Genomic DNA, 21,888 nt, shown 5'->3' on the forward strand with positions numbered 1-21,888 from the left:
CCATTGGTTCCTATGGAGTCCCCATTGATCCCCATTGATCCCCATTGACCCCCATTGGTTTCCATTGGTTCCCATTGAGTCGCCATTGATTCCTATGGAGTCCCATTGGTTTCCATTGAGTCCCTGTTCATCCCCATTGGTTCCCATTGGTTTCCATTGGTTCCCATTGAGTCCATTGATTCCTATGGAGTCCCATTGGTTCCCATTGAGTCCCATTGACCCCCATTGGTTTCCATTGATTCCTATGGAGTCCCATTGGTTTCCATTGAGTCCCATTGACCCCCATTGGTTTCCATTGGTTTCCATTGGTCCCCATTGACCCCCATTGATTTCCATTGGTTCCTATTGAGTCCCCATTGATCCCCATTGGTTCCCATTGATTCCTATTGAGTCCCCATTGACCCCCATTGGTTCCCATTGATTCCTATGGAGTCCCCATTCATCCCCATTGGTTCCCATTGGTTTCCATTGGTTCCTATGGAGTCCCATTGATCCCCATTGATCCCCATTGACCCCCATTGGTTTCCATTGGTTCCCATTGAGCCCCATTGATTCCTATGGAGTCCCATTGATCTCCATTGGTTCCCATTGATTTCTATTGAGTCCCCATTGATCCCCATTGGTTCCCATTGGTTTCTATTGATTCTTATTGAGTCCCCATTGATCCCCATTGATCCCCATTGACCCCCATTGGTTTCCATTGGTTCCCATTGAGTCGCCATTGATTCCTATAGAGTCCCATTGGTTTACATTGAGTCCCTGTTCATCCCCATTGGTTTCCATTGGTTTACATTGAGTCCATTGATTCCTATGGAGTCCCATTGGTTCCCATTGAGTCCCATTGACCCCCATTGGTTTCCATTGATTCCTATGGAGTCCCCATTCATCCCCATTGGTTCCCATTGGTTTCCATTGGTTCCTATGGAGTCCCCATTGATCCCCATTGATCCCCATTGACCCCCATTGGTTTCCATTGGTTCCCATTGAGTCGCCATTGATTCCTATGGAGTCCCATTGGTTTCCATTGAGTCCCTGTTCATCCCCATTGGTTTCCATTGGTTTCCATTGGTTTCCATTGAGTCCATTGATTCCTATGGAGTCCCATTGGTTTCCATTGAGTCCATTGATTCCTATGGAGTCCCATTGGTTTCCATTGAGTCCCCGTTCATCCCCATTGGTTCCCATTGGTTTCCATTGGTTCCTATGGAGTCCCATTGATCCCCATTGATCCCCATTGACCCCCATTGGTTTCCATTGGTTTCCATTGAGTCCTATTGATTCCTATTGAGTCCCCATTGATCCCCATTGGTTCCCATTGGTTTCTATTGATTCTTATTGAGTCCCCATTGATCCCCATTGACCCCCATTGTTTCCATTGGTTCCCATTGAGTCGCCATTGATTCCTATGGAGTCCCATTGGTTTCCATTGATTCCCATTGACCCCCATTGGTTCCCATTGATTCCTATGGAGTCCCCATTCATCCCCATTGACCCCCATTGGTTTCCCTTGGTTTCCATTGAGTCCCATTGACCCCCATTGGTTTCCATTGGTTTCCATTGAGTCCTATTGATTCCTATGGAGTCCCATTGATCCCCATTGGTTCCCATTGATTCCTATTGAGTCCCCATTGATCCCCATTGGTTCCCATTGGTTTCTATTGATTCTTATTGAGTCCCCATTGATCCCCATTGATCCCCATTGACCCCCATTGGTTTCCATTGGTTCCCATTGAGTCGCCATTGATTCCTATGGAGTCCCATTGGTTCCCATTGAGTCCCATTGACCCCCATTGGTTTCCATTGGTTTTCATTGGTCCCATTCATTCCTGTGGAGTCCCATTGGTTTCTAGTGAGTCCCCATTGATCCCCATTGACCCCATTGGTTTCCATTGATCCCCATTGACCCCCATTGGTTTCCATTGGTTCCCATTGAGTCCCCATTGATTCCTATGGAGTCCCATTGGTTTACATTGAGTCCCCATTCATCGCCATTGACCTCCATGGGTTTTCATTGGTTTCCATTGATTCCTATGGAGTCCCATTGGTTTCCATTGAGTCTCCATTGATTCCTGTGGAGTCCCATTGGTTTACATTGAGTCCCCATTAATCACCATTGACCCCCATTGGTTTCCATTGGTTCCCATTGAGTCCCCATTGATTCCTGTGGAGTCCCATTGGTTTCTATTGAGTCCCCATTCATCCCCATTGGTTCCCATTGGTTTCCATTGGTTCCCATTGGTTTCCATTGAGTCCATTGATTCCTATGGAGTCCCATTGGTTTACATTGAGTCCCTGTTCATCCCCATTGGTTTCCATTGGTTTACATTGAGTCCATTGATTCCTATGGGGTCCCATTGGTTCCCATTGAGTCCCATTGACCCCCATTGGTTCCCATTGATTCCTATGGAGTCCCCATTCATCCCCATTGGTTCCCATTGGTTTCCATTGGTTCCTATGGAGTCCCCATTGATCCCCATTGATCCCCATTGACCCCCATTGGTTTCCATTGGTTCCCATTGAGTCCCCATTGATTCCTATGGAGTCCCATTGGTTTACATTGAGTCCCCATTCATCGCCATTGACCCCCATTGGTTTCCATTGGTTTCCATTGGTTTCTATGGAGTCCCATTGATTCCTATGGAGTCCCATTGGTTTCCATTGAGTCCCATTGACCCCCATTGGTTTCCATTGGTTTCCATTGGTTTCTATGGAGTCCCATTGGTTTCTATTGAGTCCCCATTGACCCCCATTGGTTCCCATTGGTTTCTATTGAGTCTCCATTGATTCCTGTGGAGTCCCATTGGTTTACATTGAGTCCCCATTAATCACCATTGACCCCCATTGGTTTCCATTGGTTCCCATTGAGTCCCCATTGATTCCTATGGAGTCCTATTGGTTCCCATTGATTCCTATTGAGGCCCCATTCATCCCCATTGGTCCCCACTGATTCCTATGGAGTCCCATTGGTTTCTATTGAGTCCCTATTCATCCCCATTGATCCCCATTGAGCCCCATTGAGTCCCCATTCATTCCTATCTAGTCCCATTGGTTTCTATTGAGTCCCCATTGGTCCCCATTGACCCCCATTGGTTTCCATTGGTTCCCATTGAGTCCCCATTGATTCCTATGGAGTCCCATCGGTTTCTATTGAGTCCCCATTGATCCCCATTGGTTTCCATTGGTTTCCATCGAGTCCCCATTGATTCCTATGGAGTCCCACTGGTCCCCATTGGTTTCCATTCATCCCCATTGGTTTCCATTGAGTCCCTATTGATTCTGATCGGTTTCCATTGGTCCCCATTGCTATGGAGTCCTATTGATCCCCATTGGTTTCCATTGGTTTCTATTGAGTCCCATCAAGTCCCCACTGATTCCTATGGGGTCCCATTGGTTTCCATTGAGTCCCCATTGAGTCCCCATTGGTCCCCATTGATTCCTGTGGAGTCCCATTGGTTCCCATTGGTTTCCATTGGTTTCCATTGAGTCCCCATTGAGTCCTATTGGTCCACATTGATTCCTATGGAGTCCCATTGGTTTCTATTGAGTCCCCATTCATCCCCATTGATCCCTAATGGCTTCCATTGGTCCCCATTGGTCCCCATTGGTTCCCATTGAGTCCCATTGGTCCCCATTCATTGTTATGGAGTCCCACTGGTTTCCATTGTGTCCCCATTGGTTTCTATTGAGACCCCATTGATCCCCATTGAATCTTACGGAGTCTCCATTGACCCCCATTGGTTCCCACTGATTTCCATTGAGTCCCCGTTAATTCCTATTGAGTCCCCATTGGTTCCCATTGGTCCCCACTGATTACTATGGAGTCCCATTGGTTTACATTGAGTCCCATTGGTTTCTATTGAGTCCCCATTCATCCCCATTGATCCCTAATGGTTTCCATTGGTTCCCATTGGTCCTCATTCATTCCTATGGAGTCGCTTTGATCCCCATTGGTTTCCATTGGTTTCTTTTGAGTCCCCATTGATCCCCATTGATTCCTATGGAGTCCCCATTGATCCCCATTGGTTTCCCATTGATCCCCATTGGTTTCCCATTGGTTTCCATTGGTTGCCATTGGTTTCCATTGAGTCCCCATTGATTCCTATTGAGTTCCCATAGATCCCCATAGATCCCCATCGATTCCTATTGAATCCCATTAGTTCCCATCGAGTCCCCATTGATTCCTATGGAGCTCAATTGATTCCCATTCATCCCCATTGGTTCCATTGAGTCCCAGTTGGTGTCCATTTGTTCCTGTTGATCCTCATTGGCTACTAATGGTCCCCATTGATTCCTACTGAGTCCCGTTGGTTCCCACTGAACCCCATTGTCCCCATTGTGTCTCCATAGATTCCCATTCATCCCCTCTCTGCCCCATCCCCTCCAGAACCCCCCATGTCCCCAAAGTGTCCTCTTAGCGTCCCTATATTATCTCCAAAGTGCCCCCAAAGTGCCCCCATCGATCCCCATTGATTCCCATTCATCCCCTCTCTGCCCCATTTATGCCCCCATGGCCCCTGTGTCCCCTTATGGTCCCTTTTTGTCCCTTTTCTCCCCTCCCTGCCCCATTTTTGATCCCCCCATCCCCCCTCCCGTAGCCTCCAATCCATCCATCCATCCCCTGCTTATCCCCTGGCTGCCCCCATGTGTCCCCCCCCCCCTCCTCAGCCTCCTATGTCCCCCCCCCCCCCAGGAGGCGTCCCAGCTGCTTCAGATGCTCCAAGCCCTCCACCCCCCCCTCCACATCGATGGCAAAAGCATCAACGTGGAATTCGCCAAGGGCTCCAAGCGGTGAGGCCACGCCCCCCAAACCCATTAGGCCACGCCCACAAACCAGCAAGCCACGCCCCTTTCTGCCCAAACCTTTTCCTTAAGCCCCGCCCCTTTCCTTAAGCCCCACCACGATCGCCTGAAGCCACGCCCACTACGTAACAAACCACGCCCACCATCTCCAAGCCACGCCCCCCAGACCATAAGCCCCTCCCCCTGGCCTTTAGCCCCACCCCCTTTGCTTTCAACCAATAGCGCGCGTCCAGTATGCCACTAGCCACGCCCCTTGGCCACAAGCCCCGCCCTCATAGCTCAAAAGCCCCGCCCCTTCAATCAATCCCCGCCTCCAATGACTTGAAGCCACGCCCCCAAACCCTAAGCCCCTCCCACTGGCTTTTAGCCCCACCCCCTTTGCTTTCAACCAATAGTGTGTGTCCAGTATGCCACTAGCCACGCCCCTTGGCCACAAGCCCCGCCCCCATAGCTCACAAAGCCCCGTCCCTTCATTAAGCCCCGCCTCCGAGAAATTGAAGCCACGCCCCCAAGCCCAAAGCCACACCCCCTTTCTTAGGCCACGCCCCCAGGTGGGCTGACCCAATCACGTGCGGGATAAGGAGCAATCAGCTCCGCCCACTGTGCCGAAAGCCACGCCCACACACTCCACAAGCCACGCCTCCTTCCATCAAGCCCCGCCTCCTTCTGCATTCTCCCCAGCACAGCATCCTTTAAGCCCCGCCCCATTCCTTAAGCCCTGCCCACACGGCACAAGCTCCGCCCCCGTGTTAAACCCCGCCCCCTGACCGAGGCTCCGCCCCCAGGGAGGTGCAGGGGGCGGGGTCAAACGAAGGCCCGCCCCGCGCCAGCGCCGCTTCCGTCGCCTCCACCGCCATCGCAGCCGCCCAATGGGCGCTCTCGCAGGTGGGCGGGACTTCCGGGGGAAGGGGGCGGGGCTTCCGGTATTGCGTGGGGGTGGGGGGGGTGTTATTGTGGCGTGGCCTCCAATAGGAGCAGCACGGGTGGGCGGGGCTTGGGGTGGGGGCGTGGCCTTTATTACTATGTGGGCGGGGCTTTTGTGGGAAGGGGCGTGGCCTGCAGTTGGGGCGTTGTGGGCGGGGCTAACAGGTGGTGTGGCCTCCAATCAGAGCAGCGCTGGTGGGCGGGGCTTAGGGAGGGGGCGTGGCCTTCTGTGGTTGGGTGTTGTGGGCGGGGTTAACGGGGGGTGTGGCCTCCAATCGGAGCAGCCCTGGTGGGCGGGGCCTTAGGATGGGGGCGTGGCCTGGGTCGTTGATTCCCTATAGGGTTTAATGGACAGGGGGCGTGGCTTGCGGCGTTGTGGGCGTGGCCAAAATAGGACACGCCCCTCCTTTCCAGGCGGCCCCAGGTGGAGATTCGGCTCCGTGGGCCGGAGGAGGGGAGGAGCCTTCAGGGGGCGGAGACTTCGGCGCTTTCTACCAATCGGATGAGAGCTTCGCTGGCCCCGCCCCTCTCTATGGCTCCGCCTACCTGAAGGCAGCCCCGCCCCCCGGCCCCGCCCTCACTGGCTCCGCCCCCAGCAAAGGAGATGCCTCCGCCCCCGGTACGTGACCCCAATGACCTCAATGACCCCTGTCTGACCCCTGTTTGACCCCATTGCCCCCGTGTGACCCCACTGACCCCTGTTTGACCCCTGTGTGACCCCAATGACCCCAGACTGACCCCACTGACCCTGTGTGACCCCATTGTGACCCCTGTTTGACCCCATTGCCCCCTGTTTGACCCCACTGACCCCTGTTTGACCCCTCTGTGACCCCAATGACCCCAGACTGACCCCACTGACCCTGTGTGACCCCATTGCGACCCCTGTTTGACCCCACTGCCCCCTGTGTGACCCCACTGACCCCAATGTGACCCCTGTGTGACCCCAATGACCCCAGACTGACCCCACTGACCCCAATGTGACCCCTGTGTGATTCCAGTCTGACCCCTGTGTGACCCCAATGACCCCAATGTGACCCCTGTGTGACCCCAATGACCCCTGTGTGACCCCACTGACCCCTGTCTGACCCCTGTTTGACCCCATTGCCCCCTGTGTGACCCCACTGACCCCAGTGTGACCCCACTGACCCCATTGAGCCCTCTAACCCCAATGGGACCCCAGTGGGATTCCTTGGCACCCCTGGAACCCCACTGACCCCAATGACCCCAATGTGACCCCATTGACCCCAGTGACCTCACTGATCCCCATGTGACCCAAGTCACCCCAGGGACCCCATAATGTCCCCGTTAACCCCATAATGCCCCCATTGCCCCCATTGACCCCAATTGCCCCATTGCCCCCATTGACCCCATTTCCCCCATTGCCCCCATTGACCCCATTGCCCCCATTTCCCCCAATTGCCCCATTGCCCCCATTGACCCCATTTCCCCCATTGCCCCCATTGCCTCCATTTCCCCCATTTCCCCCATTTCCCCCAATTCCCCCAATTCCCCCATTTCCCCCATTGCCCCCATTTCCCCCACTGACCCCAATTCCCCCATTGCCCCCAATTCCCCCTTTGCCCCCATTTCCCCCAATGACCCCAATGTCCCCACTGACCCCCTTTGCCCCATTGCCCCCAATTCCCCCATTGCCCCCATTGACCCCAATTTCCCCATTACCCCCATTACCCCCAATGACCCCAATGACCCCAATGACCCCATTGCCCCCATTGACCCCAATTCCCACAATGACCCCAATTCCCCCTTTGCCCCCATTTCCCCCAATTCCCCCATTTCCCCCATTGCCCCCATTTCCCCCATTTCCCCCATTGCCCCCATTGCCCCCATTTCCCCCATTTCCCCCAATTCCCCCATTGCCCCCTTTGCCCCCATTTCCCCCATTGCCCCCATTGCCCCCATTTCCCCCATTTCCCCCATTGCCCCCATTTCCCCCATTTCCCCCATTGCCCCCATTTCCCCCAATTCCCCCATTGCCCCCTTTGCCCCCATTTCCCCCAATGCCCCCATTTCCCCCATTTCCCCCATTTCCCCCATTGCCCCCATTTCCCCCAATTCCCCCATTGCCCCCTTTGCTCCCATTTCCCCCAATGCCCCCATTTCCCCCAATTCCCCCATTTCCCCCATTTCCCCCATTTCCCCCATTGCCCCCATTTCCCCCATTTCCCCCATTTCCCCCATTTCCCCCATTGCCCCCATTTCCCCCAATTCCCCCATTTCCCCCATTTCCCCCATTTCCCCCAATTCCCCCATTTCCCCCATTTCCCCCATTTCCCCCATTTCCCCCATTTCCCCCATTTCCCCCATTTCCCCCACTGACCCCATTTCCCCCCTTTCCCCCATACAGAGGAGCCCTCAGTCCCAGGCATGGAAGGAACCCCAGGGGGGGCCACCTTTCCTCGCCCCCCCCCCAATAGCAGCGCTGCCCCCCCCAGCGCCACCCCGGCTTCGTACCCCGGGGGGGGGGGGGGCAACGCTGAGACCCCCACCGTCACCCCCCCGGGAAGCGGGGCGCAGGTGAGACCCCCAGAATGGGACCCCCCCCTTTTATGGGACCCCCCCCCCTTTTATGGGACCCCCCCCCCTTTAATGGGACCCCCCCACTTCTATGGCTCACCCCCTTTTAAGGGACCCCCCCCTTTTAAGAGACCCCCCCCCCCTGTTATGGGACTCCCCCTTTTTTTGGGACCCCCCCCCATTTTATGGGACCCCCCCGCCTTTTATGGGACCCCCCCAGTTCTCTGGGACCCCCCCGTTTTATGGGACCCCCCCCCGTTATGGGCCCCCCCCACTTCTATGGCCCCCCCCCATTTTATGGGACCCCCCCCTTTTAAGGGACCCCCCCATTTTAAGGGACCCCCCCCCTGTTATGGGACCCCCCCTTTTTTTGGGACCCCCCCCTTTTTTTGGGACCCCCCCCTGTTATGGGACCCCCCCCTGTTATGGGACCCCCCCCCCTTTTATGGGACCCCCCCCCATTTAATGGGACCCCCCCCTTTTATGGCACCCCCCCACTTCTATGGGACCCCCCCCCCTTTTATGGGACCCCCATCCCCTTTTATGGACCCCCCCTTTTATGGGACCCCCCCTCATTTTATGGGACCCCCCCACTTCTATGCCCCCCCCTGTTATGGGACCCCCCCTTTTTTTGGGACCCCCCCCCCCTTTTATGGGACCCCCACCCTTTTTATGGGCCCCCCCCATAAAATTATTTGGGGGGGGGATTATTATGGGGTCCCCGCGGGGGGGGGGGTTATGAGGGTCTTGGGGGGGTTTATGGGGTGGGGGGGGGTTTATGGGATCGGTTTTGGGGGGTTATGGGGTCTGGGGGGGTTATGGGGTCTTGGGGGGTGTTATGGGGGGGGCTTATAGGGTCTGGGGGGGGGGAATTTGAGGTGGGGGGAGTTATGGGATCCAGGAGGGGATTTATGGGGTCTGGGGGCGTTTATGGGATCTGGGGGGGGGGATTTATGGGGTCTGGGGGGGGGTTATGGGGTTATGGGGGGGGGAGTTTATAGGGTCTGGGGGGAATTTGGGGTGGGGGGGGGTTATGGGATCCAGGAGGGCATTTATGGGGTCTGGGGGGGTTTATGGGGTCTGGGGGGGGATTTATGGGGTCCTGGGTGGGTTATGGGGTGTGGGGGGGGGGGGTTTATGGGGTCTTGGGGGGTGTTATGGGGGGGGCTTATAGGGTCTGGGGGGGGGAATTTGAGGTGGGGGGGGTTATGGGATCCAGGAGGGACTTTATGGGGTCTGGGGGGGATTTATGGGATCTGGGGGGGGGATTTATGGGGTCCTGGGGGGGTTATGGGGGGGGGGGGTTTATGGGGTCTTGGGGGGTGTTATGAGGTTATGGGGGGGGCTTATAGGGTCTGGGGGGGGAATTTGAGGTGGGGGGGGTTATGGGGTTCAGGAGGGACTTTATGGGGTCTTGGGGGGGAGCTTATAGGGTCGGGGGGGGGGGATTTGGAGTGGGGGGAGTTATGGGATCCAGGAGGGACTTTATGGGGTCTGGGGGGGATTTATGGGATCTGGGGGGGGGATTTATGGGGTCCTGGGTGGGTTATGGGGTGGGGGGGGGGGTTTATGGGGTTATGGGGGGTGTTATGGGGTTATGGGGGGGGCTTATAGGGTCTGGGGGGAATTTGGGGTGGGGGGGGGGTTATGGGATCCAGGAGGGGATTTATGGGGTCTGGGGGGGGATTTATGGGATCTGGGGGGGTTTATGGGGTCCTGGGGGGGTTATGGGGTGGGGGGGGGGGGTTTATGGGGTCTTGGGGGTGTTATGGGGTTATGGGGGGGGCTTATAGGGTCTGGGGGGGGGAATTTGAGGTGGGGGGAGTTATGGGGTTCAGGAGGGACTTTATGGGGTCTGGGGGGGATTTATGGGGTCTTGGGGGGGAGCTTATAGGGTTGGGGGGGGGGGGATTTGGAGTGGGGGGAGTTATGGGGTCCAGGAAGGGATTTATGGGGTCTGGGGGCGTTTATGGGATCTGGGGGGGATTTATGGGGTCTGGGGGGGTCATGGGGTAGGGGGGGGTTTATGGGGTCCTGTGGGGGGTTATGGGGTTGGGGGGGGAGTTTATAGGGTCTGGGGGGAATCTGGTGGGGGGGGGGTTATGGGATCCAGGAGGGCATTTATGGGATCTGGGGGGGGACTTATGGGGTCCTGGGTGGGTTATGGGGTGGGGGGAGGGGGTTTATGGGGTCTTGGGGGGTGTTATGGGGTTATGGGGGGGGGCTTATAGGGTCTGGGGGGGGGAATTTGAGGTGGGGGGGGTTATGGGGTTCAGGAGAGACTTTATGGGGTCTTGGGGGGGAGTTTATAGGGTCTTGGGGGGGGGGATTTGGAGTGGGGGGAGTTATGGGATCCAGGAAGGGATTTATGGGGTCTGGGGGGGTCATGGGGTAGGGGGGGGTTTATGGGGTCCTGTGGGGGGTTATGGGGTTGGGGGGGGGAGTTTATAGGGTCTGGGGGGAATCTGGTGTGGGGGGGGGGGTTATGGGGTCCAGGAAGGGATTTATGGGATCTGGGGGGGTTTATGGGGTCTGGGGGGGGATTTATGGGGTCCTGGGGGGGGGTTATGGGGTGGGGGGGGGGGGCACAAAGCTGCTATTGTGGGGCTGTTGTTTAATTCCCCCCCCCCCCCCAAAACCCCCAGACCCCCCTGAAAACGGAGCCCCCCAGCAGCGCCCCCAGCGGAGCCCCCCCCAGCGCCCCCCCCGGCCCCGAACCCTACGGGCAGTACCGTAAGTTATGGGGGGGGGGGGGTAATTTGGGGGGGGGGGTCTGATTTGGGGGGGGGTCTTTTGGGGTCCCTTAAGGGGGGGGGATTCCATTGGGGGGGGGATTTTGGGGGGGGTCAGATTTGGGGGGGTCTTTTGGAGTCCGTTTAGGGGGGGGGATTCCATTGGAGGGGGGGGGTTTTGGTGGGGGGGTCAATTTTGGGGGGGTCTTTTGGGGTCCCTGTAAGGGGGGGGGTTCATTGGGGGGGGAATAATTTGGGGGGGGTCAATTTGTGGGGGGGTCGTTTTGGGGGGGGGTGTTTTGGGGTCCCTTAAGGGGGGGGGTTCATTGGGGGGGGGCAAATTTGGGGGGGTCTTTTGGGGTCCCTTTAAAGGGGGGGGGATTCCATTTTGGGGGGGGGCTTTTTTTGGGGGGGGGGTCAAATTTGAGGGGGTCAGATTTTTGGGGGGTCTTTTGGGGTCCTTTTAAGGGGGGGGGTCAAATTTGGGGGGGGAGATTTTGGGGTGGGGGGGTCAAATTTTGGGGGGGTCTTTTGGGGTCCTTTTAAGGGGGTCTTTTTTTGGGGGGGGTCAAATTTGGGGGGGTCTTTAGGGGTCCCTTTAAGGGGGGGGTCAAATTTTGGGGGGGTCTTTTGTGGTCCCTTTAAGGGGGGGGGTTCATTGGGGGGGGAATAATTTGGGGGGGGTCAGATTTTTGGGGGGTCTTTTGGGGTCCCTTTAAGGGGGGGGGTCAAATTTGGGGGGGGCTTTTTTGGGGGGGGTTAAATTTGGGGGGGGTCTTTTGGGGTCCCTTAAGGGGGGGGATTCCATTGGGGGGGGGATTTTGGTGGGGGGGTCGATTTTGGGGGGGTCAGATTTGGGGGGGGTCTTTTGGGGTCCCTTTAAGGGGGGGTTGGTTCCATTTTGGGGGGGGCTTTTTGGGGGGGGGTCGTTTTGGGGTTCAGTAATGGGGCCATTCTGACTTATGGGGTCTTTCTCACTTATGGGGCGGTTCTGACTTATGGGGTCAGGACTCACATATAGGGCCCTTATGGGGCCATTCTGACTTATGGGGCTGGGCTCACTTATGGGGCTGGGCTCACTTATGGGGTCATGGCTCACTTATGGGGTCACGGCTCACTTATGGGGCCATTCTGACTTATGGGGCCGTTCTGACTTATGGGGCTGGACTCACATATAGGGCCCTTATGGGGCCATGATGTCTTATGGGGTCTTTCTGACTTATGGGGTTGGATTCACTTATGGGGCTGGGCTGATTTATGGGGTCATGGCTCACTTATGGGATCATGGCTCCCTTATGGGGTGGACTCACTTATGGGGTCAGGGCTCACTTATGGGGCCGTTCTGACTTATGGGGTTGGATTCACTTATGGGGCTGGGCTCACTTATGGGGTCACGGCTCACTTATGGGGCCATTATGTCTTATGGGGCTGGAATCCCTTATGGGGTCAGGGTTCACTTATGGGGCCGTTCTGACTTATGGGGTCATGGCTCACTTATGGGGTCACGGCTCACTTATGGGGCCGTTCTGACTTATGGGGCTGGGCTCACTTATGGGGTCATGGCTCACTTATGGGGTGGACTCACTTATGGGGTCACGGCTCACTTATGGGGCCGTTCTGACTTATGGGGCTGGGTTCACTTATGGGGCTGGACTCATTTATGGGGTCAGGGTTCACATATGGGGTCAGGGCTCACTTATGAGGTCAGGTTTCTCTTATGGGCTTGTTCTCTCTTATGGGGCCATTCTGACTTATGGGGTTGGATTCACTTATGGGGCTGGGCTCACTTATGGGGTGGACTCACTTATGGGGTCACGGCTCACTTATGGGGCCGTTCTGACTTCTGGGGCTGGACTCCCTTATGGGATCAGGGTTCACTTATGGGGCCATTCTGACTTATGGGGTCTTTCTCACTTATGGGGCTGGGCTCACTTATGGGGTGGACTCACTTATGGGGTCAGGGCTCATTTATGGGGCCGTTCTGACTTATGGGGTTGGGCTCACTTATGGGGTCAGGGTTCACATATGGGGTCATGGCTCACATATGGGGCCGCTGTCCCTTATGGGGCCGTTCTGACTTATGGGGCTGGACTCACTTATGGGATCAGGGCTCACTTATGGGGTGGACTCACTTATGGGGTCACGGCTCCCTTATGGGGCCGTTCTGACTTATGGGGCCATTCTGACTTATGGGGCTGCGCTCACTTATGGGATCATGGCTCCCTTATGGGGTGGACTCACTTATGGGGTCACGGCTCACTTATGGGGCCATTCTGACTTATGGGGCTGGACTCACTTATGGGGCTGGGTTCACTTATGGGGCTGGACTCATTTATGGGGTCATGGCTCACTTATGGGGTCACGGCTCACTTATGGGGCCGTTCTGACTTATGGGGCTGGACTCACTTATGGGGCTGGGCTCACTTATGGGGTCATGGCTCACTTATGGGGTCACGGCTCACTTATGGGGCCATTCTGACTTATGGGGCCGTTCTGACTTATGGGGCTGGACTCACATATAGGGCCCTTATGGGGCCATGATGTCTTATGGGGCCATTCTGACTTATGGGGTTGGATTCACTTATGGGGCTGGGCTCACTTATGGGGTGGACTCACTTATGGGGTCATGGCTCACTTATGGGGCCGTTCTGACTTATGGGGCTGGACTCACTTATGGGGCTGGGCTCACTTATGGGGTCAGGGCTCACATATGGGGCCGCTGTCCCTTATGGGGCCGTTCTGACTTATGGGGTCTTTCTCACATATGGGGCCGTTCTCCCTTATGGGGCCATTCTGACTTATGGGGCTGGGTTCACTTATGGGGCTGGGCTCACTTATGGGGTCACGGCTCACTTATGGGGTCATGGCTCACTTATGGGGCCATTATGTCTTATGGGGCTGGAATCCCTTATGGGATCAGGGTTCACTTATGGGGTGGACTCACTTATGGGGTCACGGTTCACTTATGGGGCTGTTCTGACTTATGGGGTTGGGCTCACTTATGGGGCTGGGCTCACTTATGGGGTCAGGTTTCACATATGGGGTCATGGCTCACATATGGGGCCACTGTCCCTTATGGGGCCGTTCTGACTTATGGGGCTGGACTCACTTATGGGATCAGGGCTCACTTATGGGGCCGTTCTGACTTATGGGGTCACGGCTCCCTTATGGGGCCATTATGTCTTATGGGGTCTTTCTGACTTATGGGGTTGGATTCACTTATGGGGCTGGGCTCCCTTATGGGGTGGACTCACTTATGGGGTCAGGGCTCACTTATGGGGTCAGGGCTCCCTTATGGGGCCATTATGTCTTATGGGGCCATTCTGACTTATGGGGCTGGGTTCACTTATGGGGCTGGACTCATTTATGGGGTCATGGCTCACTTATGGGGTCACGGCTCACTTATGGGGCCGTTCTGACTTATGGGGCAGGGTTCACATATGGGGTCAGGGCTCACTTATGGGGTCAGGTTTCTCTTATGGGGTTGTTCTCTCTTATGGGGCCATTCTGACTTATGGGGCTGGACTCACTTATGGGGTCAGGACTCCCTTATGGGGCTGCGCTCACCTATGGGGTCACGGCTCACTTATGGGGCCGTTCTGACTTATGGGGCTGGGTTCACTTATGGGGCTGGGCTCACTTATGGGGTCAGGGTTCACATATGGGGTCAGGGCTCACTTATGGGGTCAGGGCTCACTTATGGGGCCGCTGCCCCTTATGGGGCCATTCTGACTTATGGGGCCGTTCTGATTTATGGGGTCTTTCTCACTTATGGGGTCAGGACTCCCTTATGGGGTGGACTCACTTATGGGGTCAGGACTCACATATAGGGCCCTTATGGGGCCATTATGACTTATGGGGCCATTCTGGCTTATGGGGCTGGGCTCACTTATGGGGTCAGGGCTCCCTTATGGGGCCACTCTTTCTTATGGGGCCATTCTGACTTATGGGGCTGGACTCACATATAGGGCCCTTATGGGGCCATGATGTCTTATGGGGCCGTTCTGACTTATGGGGCTGGACTCACTTATGGGGCTGGGCTCACTTATGGGATCAGGGCTCACTTACGGGGTCACGGCTCACTTATGGGGCCGTTCTGACTTATGGGGCCGCCCCCCCCCGACCCCACAGCCGTCCCCGACGTGTCCACCTACCACTACGACGAGGCGTCGGGGTTTTACTACGACCCCCTGACCGGGCTCTACTACGACCCACATTCACAGGTGGGGATTTTGGGGTGAAAAAGGGCGGATTTGGGAAAAATTGGGGGGGGGGGGGGGATGGGAATGGGGATTTTGGGGGGGAAATGGGGATATTGGGGTGGAAATGGGGATTTTGGGGTAAAAATGGGGACATTGGAGCTGGAAATGGGGATTTTTGGGGAGGAAAATGGGGATTTTGGGGTGAAAAAGGGTGGATTTGGGAAAAATTGGGGGGGGGGGGGATGGGAACGGGGATTTGGGGGGGAAATGGGGATTTTGGGGGTGAAAATGGGGATTTTTGGGGGGGAAATGGGGATTTTGGGGTGGAAATGGGTGGATTTGGGAAAAACGGGGGGAGGGGGGGTGATGGGAATGGGGATTTTGGGGGTAAAAATGGGGATTTTAGGGTGAAAAAGGGTGGATTTGGGAAAAATGGGGTCGGTTTGGGGCTGGAAATGGGGAACTGGGGGCTGAAAATGGGGATTTGGGGGGGGGAAATGGGGATTTTGGGGTGAAAAAGGGCGGATTTGGGAAAAACCGGGGGGGGGTGGGGATGGGAATGGGGATTTGGGGGGGGGGAAATGGGGATTTTGGGGGGGAAAAGGGTGGATTTGGGATAAATGGGGATTTTGGGGGGGCTGGGAATGGGGATTTGGGGGGGGAAATGGGGATTTTCGGGGGGGAATGGGGATTTTGGGGGAAAAAAGGGTGGATTTGGGAAAATTGGGGTGGGTTTGGGGCTGGAAATGGGGATTTTGGGGTGAAAAAGGGCGGATTTGGGAAAAACGGGGGGGGGGTATGGGAATGGGGGTTTGGGGGGGGAAATTGGGATTTTGGGGGTAAAAATGGGGATTTTGGGGGGGAAGTGGGGATTTTGGGGTGAAAAAGGGCAGATTTGGAGAAAACGGGGGGGGGTGGGGATGGGAATGGGGATTTTGGGGGGGAAATGGGGATTTTGGGGGTAAAAATGGGGATTTTGGGGGGGAAATGGGGATTTTTTGGGGGGAAATGGGGATCTAGGGGTGAAAAAGGGCAGATTTGGGAAAAATGGGGGGGGGTAGGGATGGAAATGGGGATTTGGGGGGTAAAAATGGGGATTTTGGGGGGGGAAATTGGGATTTTGGGGCTGGAAATGGGGATTTTGGGGGAGGAAATGGGGATTTTTGGGGGGGAAATGGGGATTTTGGGGTAAAAATTGGGACATTGGAGCTGGAAATGGGGGTTTTGGGGGAAAAAAGGGTGGATATGGGAAAATTGGGGTGGTTTTGGGGCTGGAAATGGGGATTTTGGGGTGAAAAAGGGCGGATTTGGGAAAAACGGGGGGGGGGTATGGGAATGGGGGTTTGGGGGGGGAAATTGGGATTTTGGGGGTAAAAATGGGGATTTGGGGGGGGAAGTGGGGATTTTGGGGGTGAAAATGGGGATTTTGGGGGGGAAATGGGGATTTTGGGGTGAGAAAATGGTGGGTTTGGGGTGGAAATGGGTGGATTTGGGAAAATTGGGGTGGGTTTGGGGCTGGGAATGGGGATTTTGGGGGGGGGAAATGGGGATTTGGGGGGGGAAGTGGGGATTTGGGGGCTGGAAATGGGGATTTTGGGGTGAAAAAGGGCGGATTTGGGAAAAATGGGGTGGGTTTGGGGCTGGGGGTCACTTATGGGGCTGGAGGACACTTATGGGACTGGGGGACATTTATGGGGCTGGGGGGGTCACTTATGGGGCTGGGGGTCAGTTATGGGGTTGGGGATCACTTATGGGATTGGGGGTCACTTATGGGGTCATTCTCCCTTATGGGGTTGGACTCACATATGGGGTTGGACTCCCTTATGGGGCTGGGGATCACTTATGGGGCTGGGGGTCACTTATGGGGCCATTCTCCCTTATGGGGTTGGACTCCTTTATGGGGCTGGGGGTCACTTATGGGGCTGGGGGTCATTTATGGGATTGGGGGTCACTTATGGGGCCAGGCTCACTTCTGGGGGCTGGGGGTCACTTATGGGATTGGGGGTCACTTATGGGGCCATTCTCCCTTATGGGGTTGGACTCCTTTATGGGGCTGGGGGTCACTTATGGGGCTGGGGGTCACTTATGGGGTTGGGGGTCACTTATGGGGTCATTCTCCCTTATGGGGTTGGACTCCCTTATGGGGCTGGGGGTCACTTATGGGGCTGGGGGTCACTTATGGGGCTGGGGGTCACTTATGGGATTGGGGGTCACTTATGGGGCCATTCTCCCTTATGGGGTTGGACTCACATATGGGGTTGGGGGTCACTTATGGGGCTGGGGGGGTCACTTATGGGGCCAGTCTCACTTATGGGGCTGGGGGGGTGTCACTTATGGGGCCATTCTGACTTCTGGGCTCATTATGGGGCCATTCTCCCTTATGGGGTTGGACTCCCTTATGGGTCTGGGTGTCACTTATGGGGCCATTCTCCCTTATGGGGCCATTCTCCCTTTTGGGGTTGGGGATCACTTATGGGGTTGGGGGTCACTTATGGGATTGGGGGTCACTTATGGGGTTGGGGATCACTTATGGGGCTGGGGGTCACTTATGGGATTGGGGGTCACTTATGGGGCCATTCTCCCTTATGGGGTTGGACTTCCTTATGGGGCTGGGGGTCACTTATGGGGTTGGGGGTCACTTATGGGTTTGGGGGTCACTTATGGGGCTGGGGGTCACTTATGGGGTCATTCTCCCTTATGGGGTTGGACTCACATATGGGGTTGGACTTCCTTATGGGGCTGGGGGTCACTTATGGGGCTGGCGGTCATTTATGGGAATGGGGGTCACTTATGGGTCTGGGGGTCACTTATGGGGCCATTCTCCCTTATGGGGTTGGACTCCCTTATGGGGCTGGGGGTCACTTATGGGGTTGGGGGTCACTTATGGGTTTGGGGGTCACTTATGGGATTGGGGGTCACTTATGGGGCCATTCTCCCTTATGGGGTTGGACTTACATATGGGGCTGGGGGTCACTTATGGGATTGGGGGTCACTTATGGGGTTGGGGATCACTTATGGGATTGGGGGTCACTTATGGGGCCATTCTCCCTTATGGGGTTGGACTCCTTTATGGGTCTGGGGGTCACTTATGGGGCTGGGGGTCACTTATGGGATTGGGGGTCACTTATGGGGCCATTCTCCCTTATGGGGTTGGACTCCTTTATGGGGCTGGGGGTCACTTATGGGGCTGGGGGTCATTTATGGGATTGGGGGTCACTTATGGGGCCAGGCTCACTTCTGGGCTCATTATGGGGCCATTCTCCCTTATGGGGTTGGACTCCCTTATAGGGCTGGGGGTCACTTATGGGGCTGGGGGTCACTTATGGGGTTGGGGGTCACTTATGGGGCTGGGGGTCACTTATGGGGTTGGGGGTCACTTATGGGGCCATTCTCCCTTATGGGGTTGGACTTACATATGGGGTTGGGGGTCACTTATGGGGCTGGGGGTCACTTATGGGGCCATTCTCCCTTATGGGGCCATTCTCCCTTATGGGGTTGGGAATCACTTATGGGGCTGGGGGTCACTTATGGGGTTGGGGGTCATTTATGGGGTTGGGGATCACTTATGGGGCCATTCTCCCTTATGGGGCCATTCTCCCTTATGGGGTTGGACTCCCTTATGGGATTGGACTCCCTTATGGGGCTGGGGGTCACTTATGGGGCTGGGGGTCACTTATGGGGCTGGGGGGGGTCACTTATGGGGCCATTCTCACTTCTGGGCTCATTATGGGGCCATTCTCCCTTATGGGGTTGGACTCCCTTATGGGGCTGGGGGTCACTTATGGGGCTGGGGGTCACTTATGGGGTTGGGGGTCACTTATGGGGTCATTCTCCCTTATGGGATTGGACTCCCTTATGGGGCTGGGGGTCACTTATGGGGCTGGGGGTCACTTATGGGGCCATTCTCCCTTATGGGACCATTCTCCCTTATGGGGTTGGGGATCACTTATGGGGCTGGGGGTCACTTATGGGGTTGGGGGTCACTTATGAGGTTGGGGGTCACTTATGGGATTGGGGGTCACTTATGGGGCCATTCTCCCTTATGGGGTTGGACTCCCTTATGGGGCTGGGGGTCACTTATGGGGCTGGGGGATCACTTATGGGGTTGGGGGTCACTTATGGGGCCATTCTCCCTTATGGGGTTGGACTCCCTTATGGGACTGGGGGTCACTTATGGGGCTGGGGGTCTCTTATGGGGCTGGGGATCACTTATGGGGCTGGGGAGGTCACTTATGGGGCCAGGCTCACTTCTGGGCTCGTTATGGGGCCATTCTCCCTTATGGGGTTGGACTCCCTTATGGGTCTGGGGGCCACTTATGGGTCTGGGGGTCACTTATGGGGCCATTCTCCCTTATGGGGCCATTCTCCCTTATGGGGTTGGACTCCCTTATGGGGCTGGGGGTCACTTATGGGGCTGGGGGATCACTTATGGGATTGGGGGTCACTTATGGGGTTGGGGATCACTTATGGGGCTGGGGGTCACTTATGGGGCTGGGGGATCACTTATGGGATTGGGGGTCACTTATGGGGCTGGGGGTCATTTATGGGGTTGGGGATCACTTATGGGGCCATTCTCCCTTATGGGGCCATTCTCCCTTATGGGGTTGGACTCCCTTATGGGGCTGGGGGTCACTTATGGGGCTGGGGGGGTCACTTATGGGGCTGGGGGTCACTTATGGGGCCAGGCTCACCCCTGGTCCCCCCCCCAGTACTACTATGACGTGGGGGCCCAGCAGTACCTCTATTGGGACGGGCAGCGCCGCACTTACCTGCCCGCCCCCCCCGCCGCCTCCGAGCCCCCCCCGGGACCCCCGGGACCCCCGAAGGAACCCAAAGATAAGAAGGAGAAACACAAAACCAAAACGGCCCAGCAGGTGGGGAAAGGGGGGAAAAAGAGGGGAAAGTGCTGGAATGCCAGAGAAAGCAATGGGACCCCATAGAACACAATGGGACCCCATAGATCCCATGGAACACAATGGGACCACATAGAATCCCATAGAACACAATGAGACCCCATAGAACACAATGGGACCCCATAGATCCCATAGAACACAATGGGACCACATAGAATCCCATAGAACCCATTGGGCCCCATAGAATCCCATAGAACCCCGTGAGACACAATGGGAACCCATAGATCCCACTGGGACCCCACAGAACCCAATGGGACCCCATAGAACCCAATGGGACCCCATAGAATCCCATAGAACACAATGGGACCCCATAGAACTCAATGGGATCCCATAGAACCCAATGGGACCCCATAGAATCCCATAGAACACAATGGGACCCCATAGAATCCCATAGAACCCAATGGGACACAATGGGATCCCATAGAACCCAATGGGACCCCATAGATCCCAATGGGACCCCATAGAATCCCATAGAACCCCATGGGACACAATGGAATCCCATAGAACCCAATGGGACCCCATAGAACACAATGGGACCCCATAGAATCCCATAGAACCCAATGGGACCCCATAGAACCCAATGGGACCCCATAGATCCCATAGAACCCAATGGGATCCCATATAATCCCATAGAACCCAATGGGACACAATGGGACCCCATAGAACCCAATGGGACCCCATAGAATCCCATAGAACCCCATAGAGCCCCATAGAAACCCCTATAAAACCCTATAGAATCCAATAGAACCCCATAAAACCTCCCCAGAACCCCATAGAACCGCACAGAACCCAATAGAACCCCATCGACCCCCATAGAGACCCCATAGACCCCCATAGAACCCCACCATAGAACCCCCCTATAGGACCCCCCCCCAGCACCCTCCCAGAACCCCCCTAGAATCCCATAGAACCCCATAGAACCCCATAGACCCCCATAGAACCCCCCCAGAAACCCCATAGAACCCCCATAGAACCCCCCCAGATCCGCCCCAGAATCCCATAGAACCCCCATAGACCCCCATAGAAACCCCCCAGAACCCCCGTAGAACCCCATAGAACCCAATAGAACCCCACCAGAACCCCATAGAACCCCATAGAACCCCCATAGAGACCCCATAGACCCCCATAGACCCCCCCAGAGCCCCCCTAGAACCACATAGAACCCAATAGAACCCCCCCAAAACCCCGTAGACCCCCATAGAACCCCATAGACCCCATAGAACCCCATAGACCCCCATAAAACCCCATAGAACCCCCATAGAACCCCCCCAGAACCCCCCCAGAACCCCCATAGAACCCAATAGAACCCCATAGACCCCCATAGAACCCCCCCAGAACCCCCATAGACCCCCCTTAAACCCCCCCTCCCCCAGCTTCCCCCATAGGACCGAAACCCTTCGGCCCCCCCCCCCCCCACCCTTAGGACCCCCCCCCCCAGAACCTTCTAGAACCCCCCCCCCCATTACAGATAGCCAAGGACATGGAACGCTGGGCTCGCAGCCTGAACAAACAGAGGGAGAGTGGGAGAAGCTCCGGCCCCCCCCCGCCCCCCCGGGAGGATGAGAGGAGGGAAGCAGCAGCAGCCGATGCTGGATACGCCATCTTGGAAAAGAAGGTGGCACCCATGGGTGCTGGGGGGGGGGGGGGGTCATGTGGATGGGGGGGGGAGCTTGTGGGGGGGGGGGGGCCTATGGGTGGGGGGGTCCTGTGGGTGGGGGTCCTGTGGATGCGCCATCTTGGAAAAGGAGGTGGCACCCATGGGTGCTGGGGGGGGGGGTCACG

At 56.2% G+C, this 21,888-nt stretch overlaps 1 protein-coding gene across 4 annotated transcripts in view; it reads left to right on the top strand.

Annotated features, from left to right (window-relative positions):
* The window catches only part of RBM10 (RNA binding motif protein 10), a 58,633-nt gene that overhangs the window by 20,973 nt on the left and 15,772 nt on the right, over positions 1-21,888 (top strand). For all 4 annotated transcript variants that reach the window (XM_090126329.1, XM_090126331.1, XM_090126330.1 and 1 more), the window contains 8 exons: positions 4,691-4,788; positions 5,586-5,685; positions 6,139-6,343; positions 8,090-8,259; positions 10,905-10,992; positions 15,123-15,214; positions 19,903-20,067; positions 21,575-21,721. In XM_090126329.1, coding sequence (XP_089982455.1) covers positions 4,691-4,788; positions 5,586-5,685; positions 6,139-6,343; positions 8,090-8,259; positions 10,905-10,992; positions 15,123-15,214; positions 19,903-20,067; positions 21,575-21,721 — 1,065 coding nt within the window. The remainder of the gene's footprint in view (positions 1-4,690; positions 4,789-5,585; positions 5,686-6,138; positions 6,344-8,089; positions 8,260-10,904; positions 10,993-15,122; positions 15,215-19,902; positions 20,068-21,574; positions 21,722-21,888) is intronic.

This window comes from Phasianus colchicus, chromosome 29 (assembly GCF_987193195.1).
Source record: "Phasianus colchicus chromosome 29, bPhaCol1.hap1.1, whole genome shotgun sequence".
Lineage (NCBI taxonomy): Eukaryota > Metazoa > Chordata > Aves > Galliformes > Phasianidae > Phasianus > Phasianus colchicus.